Genomic DNA, 18,677 nt, shown 5'->3' on the forward strand with positions numbered 1-18,677 from the left:
CACAAGACAAGCAACGTCTCCAGTCAAGAATGGATGAAGGAATTATTTACTATAATATCATTGCTGCATTAATCAGGGTGAGAAGTGAAACTTGACATACTTCCTCAGGCAGTTCTTTGCATCCTGGACAGAAATCAGTGTGTGTAAACTGTATTTATACACATGCAAAGTGCTCTGGGGACTTATGTGTATCATCCCTGCTGTGCTCAGAATAAGTGTGATGCTACTCAAGGCTATTAATGCACTTGACAGTGAAACTGTGCATATTCTATGGCCATGGGTGACAATATCAGCAGCTTGGTCAGAGACAAAACTGCCATCTTTGAGAAAGGCCTGCAAAAATGCATAAAGTCCTCAAGTTTTCCAAGAAAATTCTGGGATACTGTACCCAGGGGGAAAGAAGAAAATATCAGAGGTATAGAAACTTTACCAGTGTTCAAACTGGGTGGATGAAGCTTATGTTAGACAGAACATTGTCATGAAGAAAGTCTTTGCTATATAAATCTTACCAAAAGTGTCTTCGACCTGCTTCTCCTGCTGATCCTTGAGCACATATTCTACTAATTCAGCTAGCAACAAAGGAAAAAAACAAAAGAGGAACACAATAATGACACAGTAAATGTCACAGGAAAACTCTAGTAAGCTTATCCTCATTAACAGAACGCTGCAGTAAGTAAAATGGAAGAGTTAATTTAAGTTTTTCTTGTAACTTGTTGTACAGGAAATAAAGATCACAAGAAAAGAGAAGTAGAGAACAGAAGTATTAAGCAGAAGGAGATATTAGTAGAGAGATTTTCCCCCAACAGCCACAAGCAACTGCTAATCAGCTTCTCCACAATGCACAGGTTCAGGTACTCTAAATCAGATCTATCACACATGAAGGAAAGGCTACTTGAGTAAATGCCATGGCTTCAGATTGAGAATAGAGTTTATAAGAAACAGCTATAGTAAATGATTGTAAAATAAAGATTAAAAAAACAAAAATTGCTTTCATACCTATTTTAGCATAAGCATCTGTGGTGTTGCAACAGGGGTAGAACCCATCTCCATTTTCATATGGGAAATCCACATTATTTAACTGTTCATAGTTGTTGGCCTCAACTTCAAGATCTAGAGTTAATAAGATCAAGAGATAAGTCAGTCTGCATTGGCTCAATGAATGCCATAACCAAGCATAAAAAAAACAGATAGCAGGACATGCAGAACAGGCAGATTTGTTACTTCAGCAGAAGGCTTTGGCTTTTCATTGTGTGTTGGCTAAGAAGGAACAGAACTGAACTCTCAGTAATTTAGTCACCTGGAAATCAGCACTTTTCTTTTGCTAAACTCTGAGACCTCATCTCTCCTAGTAAATAAAATATTTCCCAAATCCATTCTATAATGATCAAGCCCAGACTCATACAGCCTATTAAGCCTTCTTATCCTACAGGCATGCCCTGTTCAGAACAATACTGTGTCCATGATAATCCCTGAACTGCACTGCAAATTGCCTGTGAAGCTGCCAGTTGGCCGTGTAACACCTTCACAACAGAGATGCCCAGCTTCCAGAAACTGGTCCTGATGATGTTTGATTTACCTGCATCATCTCGGACATTGCTGAGGCTCAAAAGTATTCCAAACAGTGAAACATCTGTGATAGCATGAGTCAGTGCTTGACCTCTAATTCAACCTACTTTCAGTCACTGGGCAAGTAAGGTCATGGGGCAAGGAACACTCCTGCAGCTGTTTTTAACAATCAGAAACTGAGAGGGAAAAGCCTAATCTAGGAAATGATCAATCACAAAGATAATACTGGTGCTCAGTTCTCCACTGATTTGTCCATGTGCCTACTGGCATTGGTCATTCATGAAAACCACAGTGAACCAAATTGGTAATATTTTCCACCTATTTGGCACAGAGGTGTGACTTCATGCCTGGCATACACCAGCTCTTCTCCTCTCATTGCCATCTCATTTGTTTAACATAAGCTCAGCTAACACTCCATACCACAGATACACTTTCATACTTTTATAACAGAACACTCAGGAAAAGGAAAGCAGATAAGTCCACAATTTCCACACAAAGTCAGGAGCACAAAGTTTGAGATCCAGGGCAATCTCCTGATCTGATTACTTGTAGGAACTGAATTGCAAGAAATTATCAACTTAATACTCTTGCCCTTCTGCTTTCTCATTTGTAATGGAATTATAAAATCACTGTGTCCCAAAAAGCTGGAAAATGACATCTGATAATGAAACTCCATTGTTTTGGTGCCTTAGGATCTCAGAATGTAAAGCTGTTTGCTCATGGACTGTCTTCATCACAAACTCATCTAAAAGTCTCTAAAAGCCAAAGCAAAACTTTTGGCTTCAAGCCACAGAGGTGTTGACAATTACCTTGGCCAGCTTATGACAGGAACATTTGCAAAGAAACTACTTACAGGAATGATATCCAAATGAAAGACACTGTCATGCCCTATGAGCAGGATGCTATAAATATGTACAATTTAAAAATGTGACAGTTTCTGGAAGCAGTCACTGTATGTACAGACACAGACAAACCACATCCTAACAGCAAATGCTTGTAAACTTTAACTCAGTCACCATGATAAACTGCCATAAACTGGCTCTGGAGCTGAGAGGAGTTGGCAATAACTTACAGCATGAGGAATAAACCAGTCAAGTTTTTTAGTATTTTACTAACCTGTAGAGAAGTCACCTTCTTCATCTCCAGATGACTTAGTATCAAAGAAAGTACACAGATGCAATGGATCAATATCACTGTGCAGTAAATCAAGGTAGCCATTTTCAGGCACAAATACTGAATCCATGGTTTGTCTCTTTGTCTGAAATCAAATTGCACAGCAGTTAGCTATGACACAGCCACAGCTTTTGTCAGTCAAATCCACAAATCCTGCACTGTGGATTTCTGTTGGCAAGACACAGATCTGGAGGCTGGAGAGCTAGCATTTCTTACTAAGACCTGCATTGAGTTATAGCCCTGCATTACTCAGAGATCCAGAGACAGCCTGCAGTGAGACTCACCTATCTTTTACTCCAGTGAGAGAAGTGGGACACTGCAGTCTGACCACCTGGGCCAAAAGTGCCAAGTATTGAATACGTGGCAACCCTGGTATCTTACCAGGATATAAATGATGCACAAATCCAGTAGGTATCAGGGAAATTAGAAGACTACAGTGAATATGATGGGAGAATCCAGAAGCCACATTTGTTCATAAAGTTTATCTGGTCCTTTACATCATTGTAAATTCCCTTCTATTTCCTTCTAGTTACAGCAGCAAACACTAGAATCAGTTCAAACATTCCTCCTGGATATTCCACAAGTATAGAATAACACTATGTATTACTTTTTCATCATCTTTATCAAATTATTTCAAATCCAAATATTGGTTCTTCAGTGTTTATAGATCACTGGTATAAATGCCACCTGAGCTGGTGATCCAAATTATTTACTCCAGCATAATACTGAGATACCAGGATGAAAAGCAAAATTTTCAGACTCTATCCTGTTAAAATGGGTGTCCACACTCCACAACCATAGAAAACTTCAGCTTGGCATCAAACAGCACATTTTGCAATGAAGAATATCTAATTAATGGCTCTCAAATACTCTACCCTTAGCAGAAGACCAGTGATGTCCCTGTCTGCATCCATCTCTGTTCCTGAGGAGTGCAACAGGGAGCAACTGCTGTACCATGAAACCTACCTGCAACATGGAAAAACCAACAACAGCCAGCACTGCAGCTGTGATGAAAGAAGGCAGAGCAGACCTTATCACACACTACTGCGTGCTGCCTTGTTATAAACTCATCTTCATTCCCCTTATCCCTCCATGGGTTTGTCCCTCTGAACAGCTTGGAAATGGATATTTCTGCATTTCTTGCAGAAAATGCCAAAATCTAGAGCCAGAAGTTTGAAAAGCGGGTGAACGCATGGTGTGGTTCCACAAGTAGGAATAGCCTGCACTAAGATAATTCTCCTTTTTCATGTTTTATAGCCTCACTACATTACCAAGACTACAAAAATTTTTACTTGGCAGCTATAAATGGAAAGCAGAAGTTTAGAAACATGCCTGAGAACCAAGAATGAGGTTATAAACACACCAGATTTAATTTTCAGTTTGTTGCAATACTTGGTTGTGCCCCTTCCATTTGTTGAATTAACAGAAAATCTAAATAAGGCCTTTCAGAAGGCCAAGCTTCCAGACTTTGTGAATAAAGGTGTTGAAAAATTACCTCTGAGTCAATATAATTTTGGGGTTAGAGTCAGAGATGAACTTGGACAGAAGGCTTAAGGGAATGCAAGACAGACAAATCAATCACTTCAATTCAGTGACTGGCAAACTGCTTGATTACAGCACAAAGAAAATGGCATGTCCTAGGGAAAGACACTGAGTAGGCCTACTTAATCTTCATGGAAATACCAAGGTTTAATTAATTTATAGTCATAAGAGCTTTTCTACCTTCAAACTTTTCTTTCAATAGCATTTCTCTGTGGATAAACATATAAGAAATTAAAAAATGTTTTATGCTACAATGGTCAAGAAGTCAGGAAGCAACCAAGGGAAAGTTTTGGCAGTGCCAAGTCTGACTACAGAGCTTAAATGTAAAAGATGTGTAAAAGATGGTACATCTCAGATGCACAGGAGTGAGGGAAAGATACTCTTCTACCTTAAAAAGATGAAGATTGCCATTCTTTCAAAAATTAAATACTTGGTTGCTTGCATTTTTTTTTTTTTTTTTTTTTTTTTTTTTTTTTTTTTTGTGCTTCACCAGTCTGGGTTTCACCTTACTCTGGGTTTTTTATTCATTGTTTTGGTTTTGACATAAATCGTTATATAGATGTCTCTCTATTGACTACACTGGATTTAAGATCCTAGGATTTCATTCTAATGAAACCATTTCATTCTAATGAACCAAAACAATTTTTAATAACAGCTGCATTCTGCTGCATTAAAAACCTGGTCCCACCATGGAAAACATACTGTGAATAAAGAAGCAAGTTTTTGAAAAATGAAAATTTCTACATGGAGAGGAGTCAGAGGCAAGGAAAATGACACATCAGGGACAGCAAGTGTTTTGCTGCATATTGTAACTGAAGGACACAAAATGAAACCAGACCTTTACCAAGCTTGTTTACAGCACCAGCTCCTTCCCCAGAGCTTCCCCTTTTTTTTGTCACAGCATCCCAGCAGTCCTGTCTGAGGTGAAGATTGAATAAGTTCTGTACTGCTCAGAACTTCCTCTGTTGTTTCATACATTATTTTAACTTCATTTACTGATACTACATTCCCTTTGGGGTCTCATGGGACCCAGTGCTGTCAAATGGAGTATTTGGCACAGCTTCATGCCAGAGGAATAGCAAATTTTGTCATGATTTCTGTGAAGGCCAGTGGCAACTCTCAGTAGGAGCAAGGCAGAGCTTACAGGGACCTGCAGGACAGGGGTCCCCAGGGCCACCTGCGAGCCTTCCACACACAAAGGGAATGAGCTGGGGCGAGACAGGACGTGCTTCCAAATGTATTTCTGTGCCATTCCGAAAGTTCAATCCTTTGTGGTTTGGACAGTGGTTAAGACAAATATTGTTCTTTAAATCCTTAAATAACACCTCCTTTCCCCAGCAGCTGATATGGTCCAGCTGCATGGCCACACTTGGCACCCTGTGTGCCCTTTGTGACACCTCTGCAGTGACTCTGGGCACACCTGACACTGCCAAGTCTCTACGCAGGATGCATTTGGTTCAGCTCTGCATCCTGCATACATGGCATACGGTTCACTTCCAAGACTCACAATGCTTTTTTTTCAGTGGTCTTTTAGAGTTCAAGTGCTATATGAATTAAAAATGCTGGAAAAGTAGTGAAAGAAATAGTGACCATTACTGTACAAGGACAAAGAAGGAGTAGGTGTTCACTTAAATCACATGTTAATCATAAGAGTTAGATGGGGCATTTTAGATTTCTAAAGGCAATGGAGGTCATTTTGATTCATCATTTTTCCCAAATAATTTGATTTAATCGTGCCTTATATTTTAAAGGGTCAACATGTTAAAGATTTCAGGCAATGGGGTCTGCTACTAATAGAAATAAAATGTTACCTAAGAAGGATTATAAAAGCCTAAATGAAACATGTACTCCAATAATAATGTAAAGGAGAAAAGATTTGAGGAGAGTTGTTAGGGGCTTTCCTTCCCAAACCTTTGCTGACATATGAACTAACAGGCAATAAATGTCCCTCATAAGTACAGAGCTTAAGAAAATGAAAATTAGTAAAGTTATTTTAGGAACAGAGGAATTCCCCCTCCACTTTAACTTTTGGATCAGTTTAGGAAGCTGAGAATAATTAATAAAAAAGAGTAGTAGTGCCATGAAAATCACACACTTTTTAACCAGAGGATGACATAATATTCAAGTCTTTCATAACATTCCAAGTCCTAGAATAAGAAAAATGGAGGAGTGGGACTGCTGTGAAGACAGGAAGTTGAGAAATGAAAAACAAAGATTGCTGAACAAATGCTATTTTACTGCAACACCCCAGACCCATTAGGTGCTACATGTGAGTCTGAGTGAACAAGCTGACAAAAAGCAGGTTATATCAAGCTGTAAATAAGGAGTCCAGTGAAACACCAGTACTTGATTTAAAAGCACTTTGATCAAAAAGCTCAATATTGTTTGCCACAATTTTATAGCCTTGTTTTCTTTCACCAACTTTAGAAAGTTTTCTCTCATCTTCATGCCCCCCACTCCCAACGTTATGTCAAGGTGCACAAGGCACTCCCCCAAAGGCAGAGCTGTTTCCTGGCTTTTGCTGCAGACAATGTTTTGGGACTAGCTTATCTGGGAGATGGGCAAGCCAGCAGTGGGGAAGGATGAAATTCTCTCCACCTTCCAGTCACTTATATCCATTTCCTCTTCCCAAATAAATAAGTAGCAATTCCTCTGCTCCACAGGTACCACATAGATTTTTCCTTTCAGAAATGCCCTGATTATTTGTAAAGCGAAAGTAAGGGAGCTCAATTTATAAATAGCTTTGAGGTTTTAGTTTCTATTTCGAATCTGTGAAAAACTTATACACTAAAAAGCCAGTTTAACTTTTTCCATTGTATTACCCAGCTCAAGAAGGGATATTACTTTTTCTGAGAGTTTTTATCTTTCTGATGGAATGGTGTTACTTTCCAGAGAATTTATACTCTAAAATGAAAGAAAAACAGAGATGGAGTTGAAAACCTGATCTATATCTTGCCTGTTATTCTTTGTCTCTGTTAGAGATGAGTTTAAAAGAATTTTAAAAAGTATAAATATCAGGTAAAAGGAGTTTTTGTCTTCCAGTGAGCTTAGCTTAGAACCAAAAACATTACTTGTCTGGTGCAGGAGATGGACAAGTTCAGGCAGAGCTGTAACAAGTGCCCTGCAGGTGTCAGAGTTGTGATTTAGAGCAGAACTTGCCTTTCATGTCCAGTATCACCTCCTGTGTCACAGCTGTGCCCAGCTGTGAGATACAGATCACAGCAGACACTCATCTACATTTTAACTCAATGGCTTTCTTCAAGACAGAATTTCAGCCCTCCTCAGTGGGAAAGTAAAGCTCTAGGTTGTTTTGCCAGAGTTGGGAAAAAATGGAAATAAGCCAGTTTTATTCAGTGGTTCTCAGTTTCACTTTCCATATGCATGTCTATACAAAATAAGAATATTCTTAACAAAATCTGAAACAAACTACAACAACTCTTTAAGCAAGCAGCAAGGCCAGCCACAAAGCAAAATCACAAAAAATTCTCTAAAATTTCACTTACATTTAAACATAATCCTACTAATACTTGAAGCAACACAAATCCAGATACTGACACAATGCAATTACAAATATGTACAAAAAGCAAGATAAGATGAATTTACTACGAAAAAAGGCAGGCATTCAAGGGTTGATGAGAAACTGACCTTAAGAAGCCGGACAGCTCCTGCTTTTTCACTCTGGATTCAGTACCAAAAAATGATGAGAACTGCCAGCCCAGCCCAGAGCTAAGTGAAAGTCACAGTAGAAAGGAGGAAATAAGAAAGATCAGAGCACTCAGAGGGGAAATTCCAAAGAGGAAAATTAAGAAGAACCTCCCTTCTAGCAGCCCCAGTATAACAAGCAGCATTACCTTCACTGGTCATTTGTCCCTGCTAGGAAGAACTCGATTTTGTCACTAATTAGGAAAAGATCCATTTATTTGGTTGGAAACCAGAACTGGATGAGAGCTGGCAGTAACAATTTTCATTGCTCCCCAAATGTTTCCTGTCCTTTTTCATTCCAGTTCAAATCTGTCCCAAAGCCATGCTGTTAAACAGTCCATCAGTAAGAATAAAGCCAGCAGCATGCAGGCACTTACCTTGCAGCTCCACTTGGTGCATCAGAAGTGAAAGTATGTCTTTCACATGTTCAGACTCTTGCCAACACTCATGCAAAGAGATTGGCCATCTCTCTTGCCATTGGCCCAAAATGACAAGTAGGATGTTCTATGAAACAGGAGCTTGTCTGGCTTGCACATGGTGTTCACAGTTTGCTTGTAGCAGCATCCGACAGAATGCTTGTTCATCTAATCATCACTTACCTTGCCGTGCCTACCTGGTGTTGAGACAAACAACCTTTAGAAAACCAAGTTCATTTATGAGCTTCTTCTCATGATGCCTATAGCTGCATTTATGGTGATCTGCAAGCTTATTTGCTTAGTTTTCTGGTTTTTATCACGCATGGACCTACACAAATTAGAAATTAATAAAGAGACTGTACTAGAGTGTGAACAGATACTTTTTGTAGTATTATTCCACTGGCTATAGCTTTTAAGAAAAGTTCCACCAGAGTCTTAAGGGGAAAGGCAATAGGATTTGATGAACACAATGACATCCAGACTCCCTTCTTCGGACTGCAAGGTTTTTATCAGCTGCCAGTAAGAAATGGCTCCTGCAAAAGACAGCAGCTCCTGTGAACAAAGCAGCTGCTGAACTGTATAAGAATTTATAATTTTCTCTTTGCAGAGAAGATCCACTTCTACCAGGTTCCATGGGAATATGCTCATTGAGAAGAGACAAGGCTGTTTCCTTCCTGGGAGCAGCTGATCTCTTCGCAGTACTTACAGACATGGGGCCTGATCTGTGCTGCAGGACATCAGCCTCTTCAGGCTCTCTCACACACAGGCTGCGTCTGTGCACTTTTGAAGAAAAGCAACATCTCAATAACAGCACTCAGAGCAGAAAATAATGAAGGGCTGCACAAATACGATTCTGTATTTCAGTGTTCTGCTTTGATAGGAGACAATAAAACAATCACTTTTGATAGGAGACAATAAAACAATAAGAAATCTGTACAAAAGTTCATATAGTTATTTGTTAACTCTGTTCTAATGTGCAGCACAACCCCTCAAGTGATAAACGCCTCCAGCAGCCCTGCAGGCAGGTCTCTTAGCAGCTTCTGAGTCTGAAATCCATGAGGCAATCCCTATACAAATCAAGAACAAAAGATTGGGGAACAAGAGTTCAGCTTATTACTGTGATTCCAGTTCATGACTACAGAAAAGACTGGCTGTCCACTTTTTGTGCAACACACATAGCTGCTTGGAAAGAGAAGAAAGGAATTGCTGGAGCAAATCATAGCTCATCTAGTGGAGTAGACTATAAAGGTGGTCTTCAAGGGAAAAGCAGACTGGCAAAGAAGAGGCTGTGAGACAGCTGAGAACTGCCTAAGCTTTTCAGGTGATCATCAGCTTCTTTGCTTTGGTTAACTGGGACACTACCCTACGGCCAAAGGAGGAGACAGAACATGCTCAGTGGTATTAGAAGCACCAGCATAAATGATACCAGGCCACTTTCTACAGTTTTCTACATCTAAAATATGAATTCCTGGCCTTAATTTGAATGTGTGTAATGATAGAGGTCAGTATTTTGCCCTGACATGAACTATCTTAATTTGTGTTCTGAAGATTTCCTCCTGTATTTTCATCCATGCTTTTGCTGTCCCAAAATGTTTTTTTCATCTGGTACGAGGCCAATCTCCACACAGAGTCAAGATATCTGGTTTATTTACAGTTCTTCACAGAAAGGGAGACTGGGTGGCAAATCCACAAAACCAGCATCAGAGCTATTAGAACTTTTCATTATTAATATGTTTTGGCAAACAAAGGCATGGATTTAATTGGCTACAAGTTACATAGGTTTCTCATTAATTTGTATTCTATCTTTTATTAGTTAAAAAATTCCCTTACTTCTCATGTTAATCATTCTGTATGCTCAGTCTTTCTCTTCTTTTGAGTCTTGCTCCATCAGCTCTGTGAGAATGTCCAAAGTTTGGTGAGATTCTGAATGACCACAAATATTTGAGACCATAATCTATCTTTGCATCTACTAGACTGGAAATTCTGAACCTTTTGAATTCCTAACTTCACTTAAGAAAATGACCTTCTGAGGAAGCTGCAGGTGTGATCAGCAGCATTGCAGAGTGTTATCTTGGTGTGTCTCACTTGGGAAGAAATATGGTAGGTGATACTAGAAATGCAGGTGTGGAAGCATGCTGGAGGACTTTGAAACACATCTAGTTTCTGAAGTGAGCAAGCAAGGAAAAGGTTCAATTGGACAGCTTTTAAAAAAAGCTCTAGAGAGAAAAAAAACACCCTTGCAATCTAAAAGACTGAGCTTTTATGTTCAAAACAACTTCCAAAATATCACAGCTTTACTTTCCTACAGGAAGTCAGTTTCATAATAGACATAGAAAGGTTTGCATTAAGAGCTATAAGCCTCAGTGGAGTTGCTGAGGAAACCCTTTGTGAGTGTGTATGTGTGATGGAAGGCACAACACTGGTAACCAAAGGCTCCTGAGACTCACCCAAAGTATGTTCTTGCAGTTCTGCTTTGCACAGTTAAGGAACAGGCTGGTGCTTATTCACTGAGGGCCATGTTCTCTAATGCTCATGGATATTGCTGCAAAATCCCTATGGATTTCAATACTGTATTATGAACAGGGAGCTGTACATCCTTGAAAATTCCTTTCATGTCTATATCTGAGCTCTGGTTTTCCATTCAGCTACCATCTTTGGCCTCTTTGGCCAAAAATTGGTTTCCATAGCAGAAATTTTGTTCAGGATTCTTTCTGTCCAGGATGAATAGCTTTGAGGTATTGCTGGTTGAACAATTTCTCATAGACTGAAAAGTCTATTTAACAAATTTTCCTATTTTCTGATTATAATGATTCAGGCTGAACAATATATAGACAAAAGCAGTTCACTACTTTGCTTTACTACATGACTTCCCTTCCTGTTCTATGGATTCTCTTTAACTCTCAGGCATCTTCTGAAGGTAGGACAGATGTTTCATAGCAGATGTATCTCTCTTAGGGATTGTCATGGTAGTGTTCTCAAAATCCAAAAGAAAATACATGCCTTAGCTATGGAAAGTGCTAAGCAATAGCTACATAAGAAGCACAAAACAGTAAAAATGCATGGCCAGACTTAGTTCTCTTTTTCACACACATTGTTTGTGCTGTGACACATTATAAAGAGGAAAGTGAGTTGAAAAGGAGAACATGTGCTTTTGATTTCTCTGCATTGAGAGGAAGTATCACTTCTAAGTAAATACGGTGCTGTGCAAAGTCTACAGATAATTTTAGAACCCAAATAATATTAGCAAAATGTCAGCAATTAATGTCACTATTTTTCCCAGGGATGGTGATGTAGATGACAGTGCACCAATGCAGGCCACATTATGCCCATCAGCACAGGGCATTTGGATATGTCATGAGCCATGATAGATTTTACCTGGTGTCAAGACAGTAAGAATTTTTTTTGTTTCTACAAATGCAAAAACAAAACCAGAAATAGAAATCACATTTAATTATTGCAAATTAAGACTGTAGCAGAAGAACTTGAACCAAAGCTTAAGCCTCTCTAGTACCCTTTCCCTTATTTTGGCCTCAGTTACAAGATAATCAGCTGTAGGTTCAAAGGCAGAGTAGTTTTGGCACATTATTGCTTGGTTTGCCTACAGCTCAGGAAATGCCAGGGACAGCTCTATAGAAACAAGGCTTCCTCCGAAGTTATGGTCTTGCAGATCTTGTTGGAAAACTCTTCAGGAATACTTAGAACACATGGGAAGAGTAAAACAGGAACAAACTTGAAATCTTTGTATCTTAACACTCATTCAAAGTCCATCTTGCGTGTTGATCTGTCTCCAATCTAGACATAAGAGAGGAAACAATCCATTGTTTCAGTTGAAAAGTCTATAATCTCCTGGTCATGATGAACACTACCTGGCCATACTTGAAGGTAGAAATTGCTTAAGGGCAACTTTTTCAGAAAATCTGTTTTTCTCATATTTAAGTGGCAATCATGATGATGTACCACAAGCTGTTTGCTCAGTTGCTTGTCTGCTTCTGGAGGGAACTACCCTATGGAGAGGAGCTCTTTCTCCACATGCAGTCTACCGTCCTCCCATTAGTGAACCCCCTCACAGCCAGTCACACGTCCTGGAGTTCTGAGCAAGCATTTCCATCAGCAGCTGGCAGCTGCCTGGCCTGTAGATGGAGGAGAAGACATTGAGAAAACCTCTTATGCCTTCCCTTGGTTTTCCTAGTCTGTGAACATCACAAATGCACAAATCCCTTAGCATTAGTGTTGGGACAGGCAGTACACAACAGTATTTATCTTGTTAACAGAAGGACTTCATATTTATCTGTAGCTAGGAGCAATTAAAAGAAAAAAAAAAAAGAAAATAAAAGAAATTTGTATCTTTCCTTTCACCAGCACAGGAATTCATATAAGCAGTCCAGTACACTGGTACACTGGAGCATGTGACATAAACCCTCTGTAATTTCCCTTACACTGAAATAAAATAGAGCAAGAATGGGAAACAGCATACAAATATAAACTCCAGCTAACAAGCAAAAGGATGCGTGCAAAAAACCACAGCCTGTGTCAAGTTTCAGATTGAAAAAAAAAAAGGGCAAAAATAATAAACTGACAGTTGAAGAAACCACATATTTTAGGGGCTTCCCTAGAGCATTTCTGATCTTTGTCAACTAAAACACAAACCATAGACAAAAGGTTTCAGAATCCACACCAGACAGCAGCTCTGCCATCAGTCAGTTGAATGAAGGAGCACTCACCCTGACCCCAGTTCCAGGAGTTGTGCTGTTACTGTAACTGCACACAGTGATTGTGGTATCATAGAAAGGCCACACCATCTTCTTTTTCAGGAGCTTCAGGTCCATGTTGCCACAGTTCTGCAGTGTGGTCTCTGGGCTGCTCTGCCATGGAGAGCTCTCACACACTTCTGCCAAAGCTGTTCTGCCCTGCAAGAAGGATGAAAATCAGACAGTCAGTGCATTCTCTAAGAAACCAACAGACTTGGGTTCTTCCCTTCATCCAAGCTTTATTTCAGTATTTTCAATTGGTGATTATTTATAGATTTTAAAGGTGTATGCCTCATGAATTTGGGCCCAGTCAAAGGAGACACACCTTCCAGTTGTGAAGTCAGGCAGAACAGTTTTCATGGGAGTAGCTGTGGAGATGTCCAGCACAGCCTGGAGCTTCCCCCTCTTCAAGGATGGGAGGTTGAGGCTTGTCACCTTTCAGGCCATAGAGGAAATTGTGGTCTCTTAAATCATGGCCTTGGTTGCAAAAGGGGCTCATAAGGCCACAGACATGAACCTTGCTTTCAGTTTTGCCAAAAGATCAGGCCCCTGCCTCTAGGAGAGATTGAGAGTTATGTCCAGCAGCACCTGGTGCATCTTGTAAAGAATAATCAGTAAATGTGTCAGACCCCATCCAAAGCACTTAATGTCCCTTCAGCTTATCTGGGGGATCTAGGGACCTACAGAGCAATCCAGAGCACCTCCTCCTCTTTGTACCATTCAAACCTACAGAAATTGTATGGATTTTGTGAATTTTAATAACTTAGATATCCCCTCAAGTTCTCCATGCCTCAGTACAAGGAATACTAGGAAGCTGATGCTATTTGGTGAACTAGGAAAAAAAAAATTAGGAAAGATGCTATTAAACAATAATACTATAGAAGTAGGGATGAAAGGCTGCTTAAAAAAAAAAAAAAATCACAGGTTCACAGAAAAACCCACAGAATTAAGAATGGTAGGCACAAGTTTTTCATTGCATTACATCATCACATTAGAAACCCTTTCTGACTTAGTGTTTTGTCTATATTCTCTTTGCATTTTTTCTGATAAAGTAATTGCCTTTGCCATCTCCCTGACATAATTGTAGAATAAATAAGAAAAACAGGTGCAAGCAAGTATGGCAAGAGCTGCTTAGCCACAGCCTCCACAACAAAAGATGAAATGGAAATTGCCAGTCAAAGTGGTTGAAGAGCTGTCCAGCAAGCCTCTCAGGGAGCTGAGTGAGGCTGTGTAGATACTACTAGCAGTCATGGAGAAGAAAAGCAAAAGGAAACATGCAAAAAAATCTAATTAATAAGAAAATTACAGCTTTTATAAGCAAATTTAATTTTTATTTCTATAGATAAACCAATAGAAACAGCACTTAATTTTTCTTATCAATCTCCTATTGTACTAAGCTTCTCAACTGTTTGATACTGTTAGGGTCTTTTATTTAATAGGTTAAGATTTTTATTATTTTTTCTCAGTAATACTATAGAGGCTTAATGCAGGAGAGCTGTTGGATACTTGTGTGAGAGTGTACAGGCAATTTAAGTTCATGCAACAAGGGAGGGAAGGGACTCTAAGCACCTTTTCTGATGAAATCACTTCCACTCTGGGAAATGGATCAGGGCAATGGAAGGGGATAAGCTCTGTTTACTGCCGTAAATCTATGAAGTTGCTTAACAAAATTTTTGACAGCCCAAGTTCCTTATTTGTGGAGTTCCCAATCTGAGAAATGAAAGATGGTTTGCAAAATAAACAAATACCAAGAATTGCAGCTGAGTGCGACTGAATCTTTGAATATATCAGGAGATATATAAACCTAAACACACTGAAAAATCTGCATCCACATACTGGGAATGCACCCCAGGCTGGAAGAAAGCCAATGACTTTGCCTTGGTGTGCCCTTGTTTGGGATGTTCCTAAGTGACCACTGCACAGTCTAAGTAGAAAAATGATACTGAAGTAAACTCATTAATAATTTCAAAGCCTTTTGTTTCCTGGGTGACTGCACTAGAGATTCCTACGGCATGATTTAAATAAGGCCTTAAAGCCACACAGGGTTTACATAGGATAAAATGAGATATTTAATAAAATATGTAATGTTTCCTTGGTTTTTCCCTAACTGAAAGGAATACAGCTTCTACTGCACTTCTTAGAATCAAAACCAGTTACTATGAATAATGGGAATTTATACTCCTTTCTTCACATACTCAAAAATTATTTTTCATCTTTTTGGGCATAACTAAATGAAGGAGCAATACTTTTTTTTTAAATCCCCATTTATATTTAGGGCCCAAACTTCCCCTGCTTTGACATATTTTTTGGTTACCCATTTTTTACTGATGGCAGAACTTGATTTCTACTGAGAGTGTATTGTTATATATCACCCAGCTAAAAAAAAATGTCCTGATCCCTCAAGTAAATCCTGTGGCTTCTCCCCTGTTAATACTGAGCTGCCAATTACAACAATTAATCTATGTACAGCCAAAAAAATCTATATAAATCGGTTCTGGTCCAAAGCAGGAAATCATCTTTGACAAATAAATTAGAAAGTGATGCAATTAGAACTTTATCTATTTAGTACCTTCTTTGATTTGCCCTATCACACCCTAACATTTTATTGAAGCACCAACAAACCCTTTAAGTGTATCTCTGATGAATGAATGTGAGGTAAGAGTTATTACTGGATTAACAATATTTTCCAACATTCAGAGGAATAGAATATTCAACTGTATACCCCATTGAAAGGCCTAAACCAGAGCAAAACCAGTCAAGTTATTCACAATATCCTTAGGCAGTTTACAGAGGAAGTCTCTAATAAGTCTCTGCAAGATTCTAGGGAGTGTTCCAAGGAGAAAGAGAAATCAGCTGACTTCCCGGTAATTGTATGAATAAAACACCATATTAATCTAAGAGGAAGCTCTATTTAATGTTGAAGCAGACAATGGGAGAAATTTTTCAGATATTCATATCAAGACTCTGATAGTGCTCTACAATAGAAATGCCACTATTTATTGTGGTGGTGGGGAATTCCCTGTAAGGTAATGGCAAGGACATAGCATGTGATGTATTTTTGAACTACTTTATGCTATATACTTCAGTAATTCAGCAATTAAGTGAAATCTTAACATATTTCATAAATGGTCTAGGTTTTCCTGTGCAAAAATCTGAAAATCAAACCACAATTCATAAATTCAGTGTAATGATCTCTTCATCTGGGGCTGTTGAAGCAGTATTTGTGGACTTACATAATCTTTAGGGTGTTGCTAACCTTTCCAATGCTCAAATAATTTGTAGCTAAATTACAACTCAGAAAAGGTGTTGTAAATAGCACAGTTTGTTCTGTGAAATCCTAAAAAACACTGTAAGCTTCTAATGAGTTTTCACTAGGGTGCTTTAATTTTAAAACAAGGAAGAATTATTTTCTAGCAAACCCCAAATGAAGAAATTCATTTGACCAATGATTCCTCTAGAGTCCAAGGATTCTTTCTAGCACTCAATTTGCTCTAAAAGAAAATGATGAACCATACAATACCTTGAAAAATTGCACAGCATAATTTCATATAGCTTCTTAGAGAATTTACCAAAACTATTTGCATGGTACAGTAACAGTCTCCTGTGAGTTTATCAAATAGATCAAACTCTATTAGGAAAATAGACAAACCCTACAGTAAGCCAGTGGAGATAAGCACTGGAAGGAGGGAAAACTAAGGAAACATTTATCTATTTTAAAATCAAAACACAAACCACAGGTTTTGCTTCTTTTCCAGTCATTTTATCACTCATGAAATCAGTTAGCAGCAGCAGTGTAGTAAATCAGATTCCTAACGCTGTGAGAGGTTATTTGTCACCACTCCCATAGAGGCGCTGTTTTATGTGATAAGGGACACAGGACACAGTTATTTTCTGGTGCCTTAGAATTAAAATGCAATGGCTTGGACAGTACAGCAACACTACAGAATTACTAAATTCAAAAGATCTGATTTGCTGGCAGAACTGCCCTGAGAAGTGCAAGAGGAGCTGCTGCAGAAGCTGAGGTGAATGACCTGGCAGGCAGGAGGATGCAAGACCTCCCTGCACTGCAGAAGGTTTCTGTCAATGAGTTCTGGGAGCTGCTTCTGAGTCAGAAGCCAGCTCTGTTTGAGTTACTGTCAATTCATAGCTGGGAAGCAGAAGTGCACGTTGATACAGGAAATGAAGTTGAGGTCAGCTTCAGGTATGCACATAATTACTTAATGATTGTATCTCATGAGAGCTCTCAAAGAGAATTCTCTCTTTATATCTCCTTGGAGAGTGAAAGCCCACTTCAGTATTTTAATATTGTAGGCTACCATGAGCCATCCCATCAAATTACCGTTGCCTATTCAGTTTTTTAGTGGCAGTCTACTGTACTTACTAGCACACTGTTCAAGTTGTTTTAACACTACCAAGGCCAAAATATGACAATCTAATATTAATATCATGAGTCATTAAGTACACCTTTCCAGCCTTACAATTATAATCCTACTAAGAACAGTTTATCAGTTTTTCTTACCTATTAGGCATTGCTTTGTTCCAGTAAGTCTTGAGCAAAGCTGCTTTCCAGTTGATATTTTTGAAAAGTTCACCTCAGTAGCTTCTGCACTTCCTCAACAATCCGGTTTAGTTAGATGTTTTAGAAAAGACTAGGCAGTTATTATTTTGCATGTTTATTTAATGCTAGTAGCTAGTCAGATCTACACGTGGCTGTGATTAATCAGATCTTCCTTGATCCTCTACTTCATACCAAGCTATCCAGACTATTTCCCCCCATTATTGTGAAACCCGTACCCCTATCCTGAAGTTGGTTGTCTTGTTTCACTTCTTTAACTCTGCCACATAATCCTCCTGCATTTTAAATTAAGGCACTAAAAATATTTATCATGGAATCATAGAATATCCTGAGTTAGAAGGGACTCACAAGGCTCATAAAGTCCAACTCTTGGCCCTGCACAGGACAGCCCAAGGTCACACCCTGACAGTTTTGTCCAAACACTTCTTCAGTTCTGTCAGGCTTGGTGCTGTGACCACTGTCCTGGGGAGCCTGTTCAGTGCTCAGCCACCCTCTGGAGGAAGAACCTTTTCCTAATATCCAAACTAAAGCTCCCCTGGCACAGCTCCAGGCCGTTGGCTTGGGCCGTGTCACTGACCACCACAGAGATCAGTGTCTTCCCGTGTACTTCCCCTCGTGAGGAGGTGCAGAGCGCACTGTGGGTTCCTCAGCCTCCTGCCGGCTGAGCGAGCCGAGTGACCGGCTGCGGCAGCGGCCCCGCACGGTGCCGTGGTCCAGCCCGGCCCTCGGACGGCCCCGCAGGGCACGGGGAGCGGGGCAGCACTGCCGGCGGCGGGTGTGCTCCCGTATCTATACACCTACGTACACCTTTCCCTCCACTCCTTCCGTTCAGGCTTTGTACCCGGCATGAGACCCAGCGGCCCTGACCCGGCCGGTGCGTGCAGAGCGCCGGGCGGGCAGCTGCCCGCGCTGAGGGCCGGGGGCTGCCGGCCCCTCACGCTGCCGGAGCCCGCC

The 18,677-nt window shown here is 39.8% G+C and overlaps 1 protein-coding gene across 6 annotated transcripts in view; it reads right to left on the reverse strand.

The window, feature by feature from the left end:
* CIITA (class II major histocompatibility complex transactivator) overlaps window positions 1-18,623 on the reverse strand; it is a 47,075-nt gene extending 28,452 nt beyond the window's left edge. For 2 of the 6 annotated variants that reach the window (XM_085591736.1, XM_085591731.1), the window contains exons 1-6: window positions 17,667-18,623; window positions 13,121-13,306; window positions 3,706-12,529; window positions 2,683-2,824; window positions 997-1,110; window positions 510-569 (exon numbers count right to left, since the gene is read on the reverse strand). In XM_085591736.1, coding sequence (XP_085447862.1) covers window positions 510-569; window positions 997-1,110; window positions 2,683-2,824; window positions 3,706-3,714 — 325 coding nt within the window. In that variant the 5' untranslated portion in view covers window positions 3,715-12,529; window positions 13,121-13,306; window positions 17,667-18,623. The remainder of the gene's footprint in view (window positions 1-509; window positions 570-996; window positions 1,111-2,682; window positions 2,825-3,705; window positions 12,530-13,120; window positions 13,307-17,666) is intronic. The other 4 variants (XM_085591732.1, XM_085591733.1, XM_085591735.1 and 1 more) reach the window with 4 other exon arrangements.
* Between the last annotated feature and the right edge of the window lie 54 nt (window positions 18,624-18,677).

Source organism: Lonchura striata, chromosome 14 (genome assembly GCF_050655825.1).
Source record: "Lonchura striata isolate lonStrDom1 chromosome 14, ASM5065582v1, whole genome shotgun sequence".
Classification (NCBI taxonomy): Eukaryota; Metazoa; Chordata; class Aves; order Passeriformes; family Estrildidae; genus Lonchura; species Lonchura striata.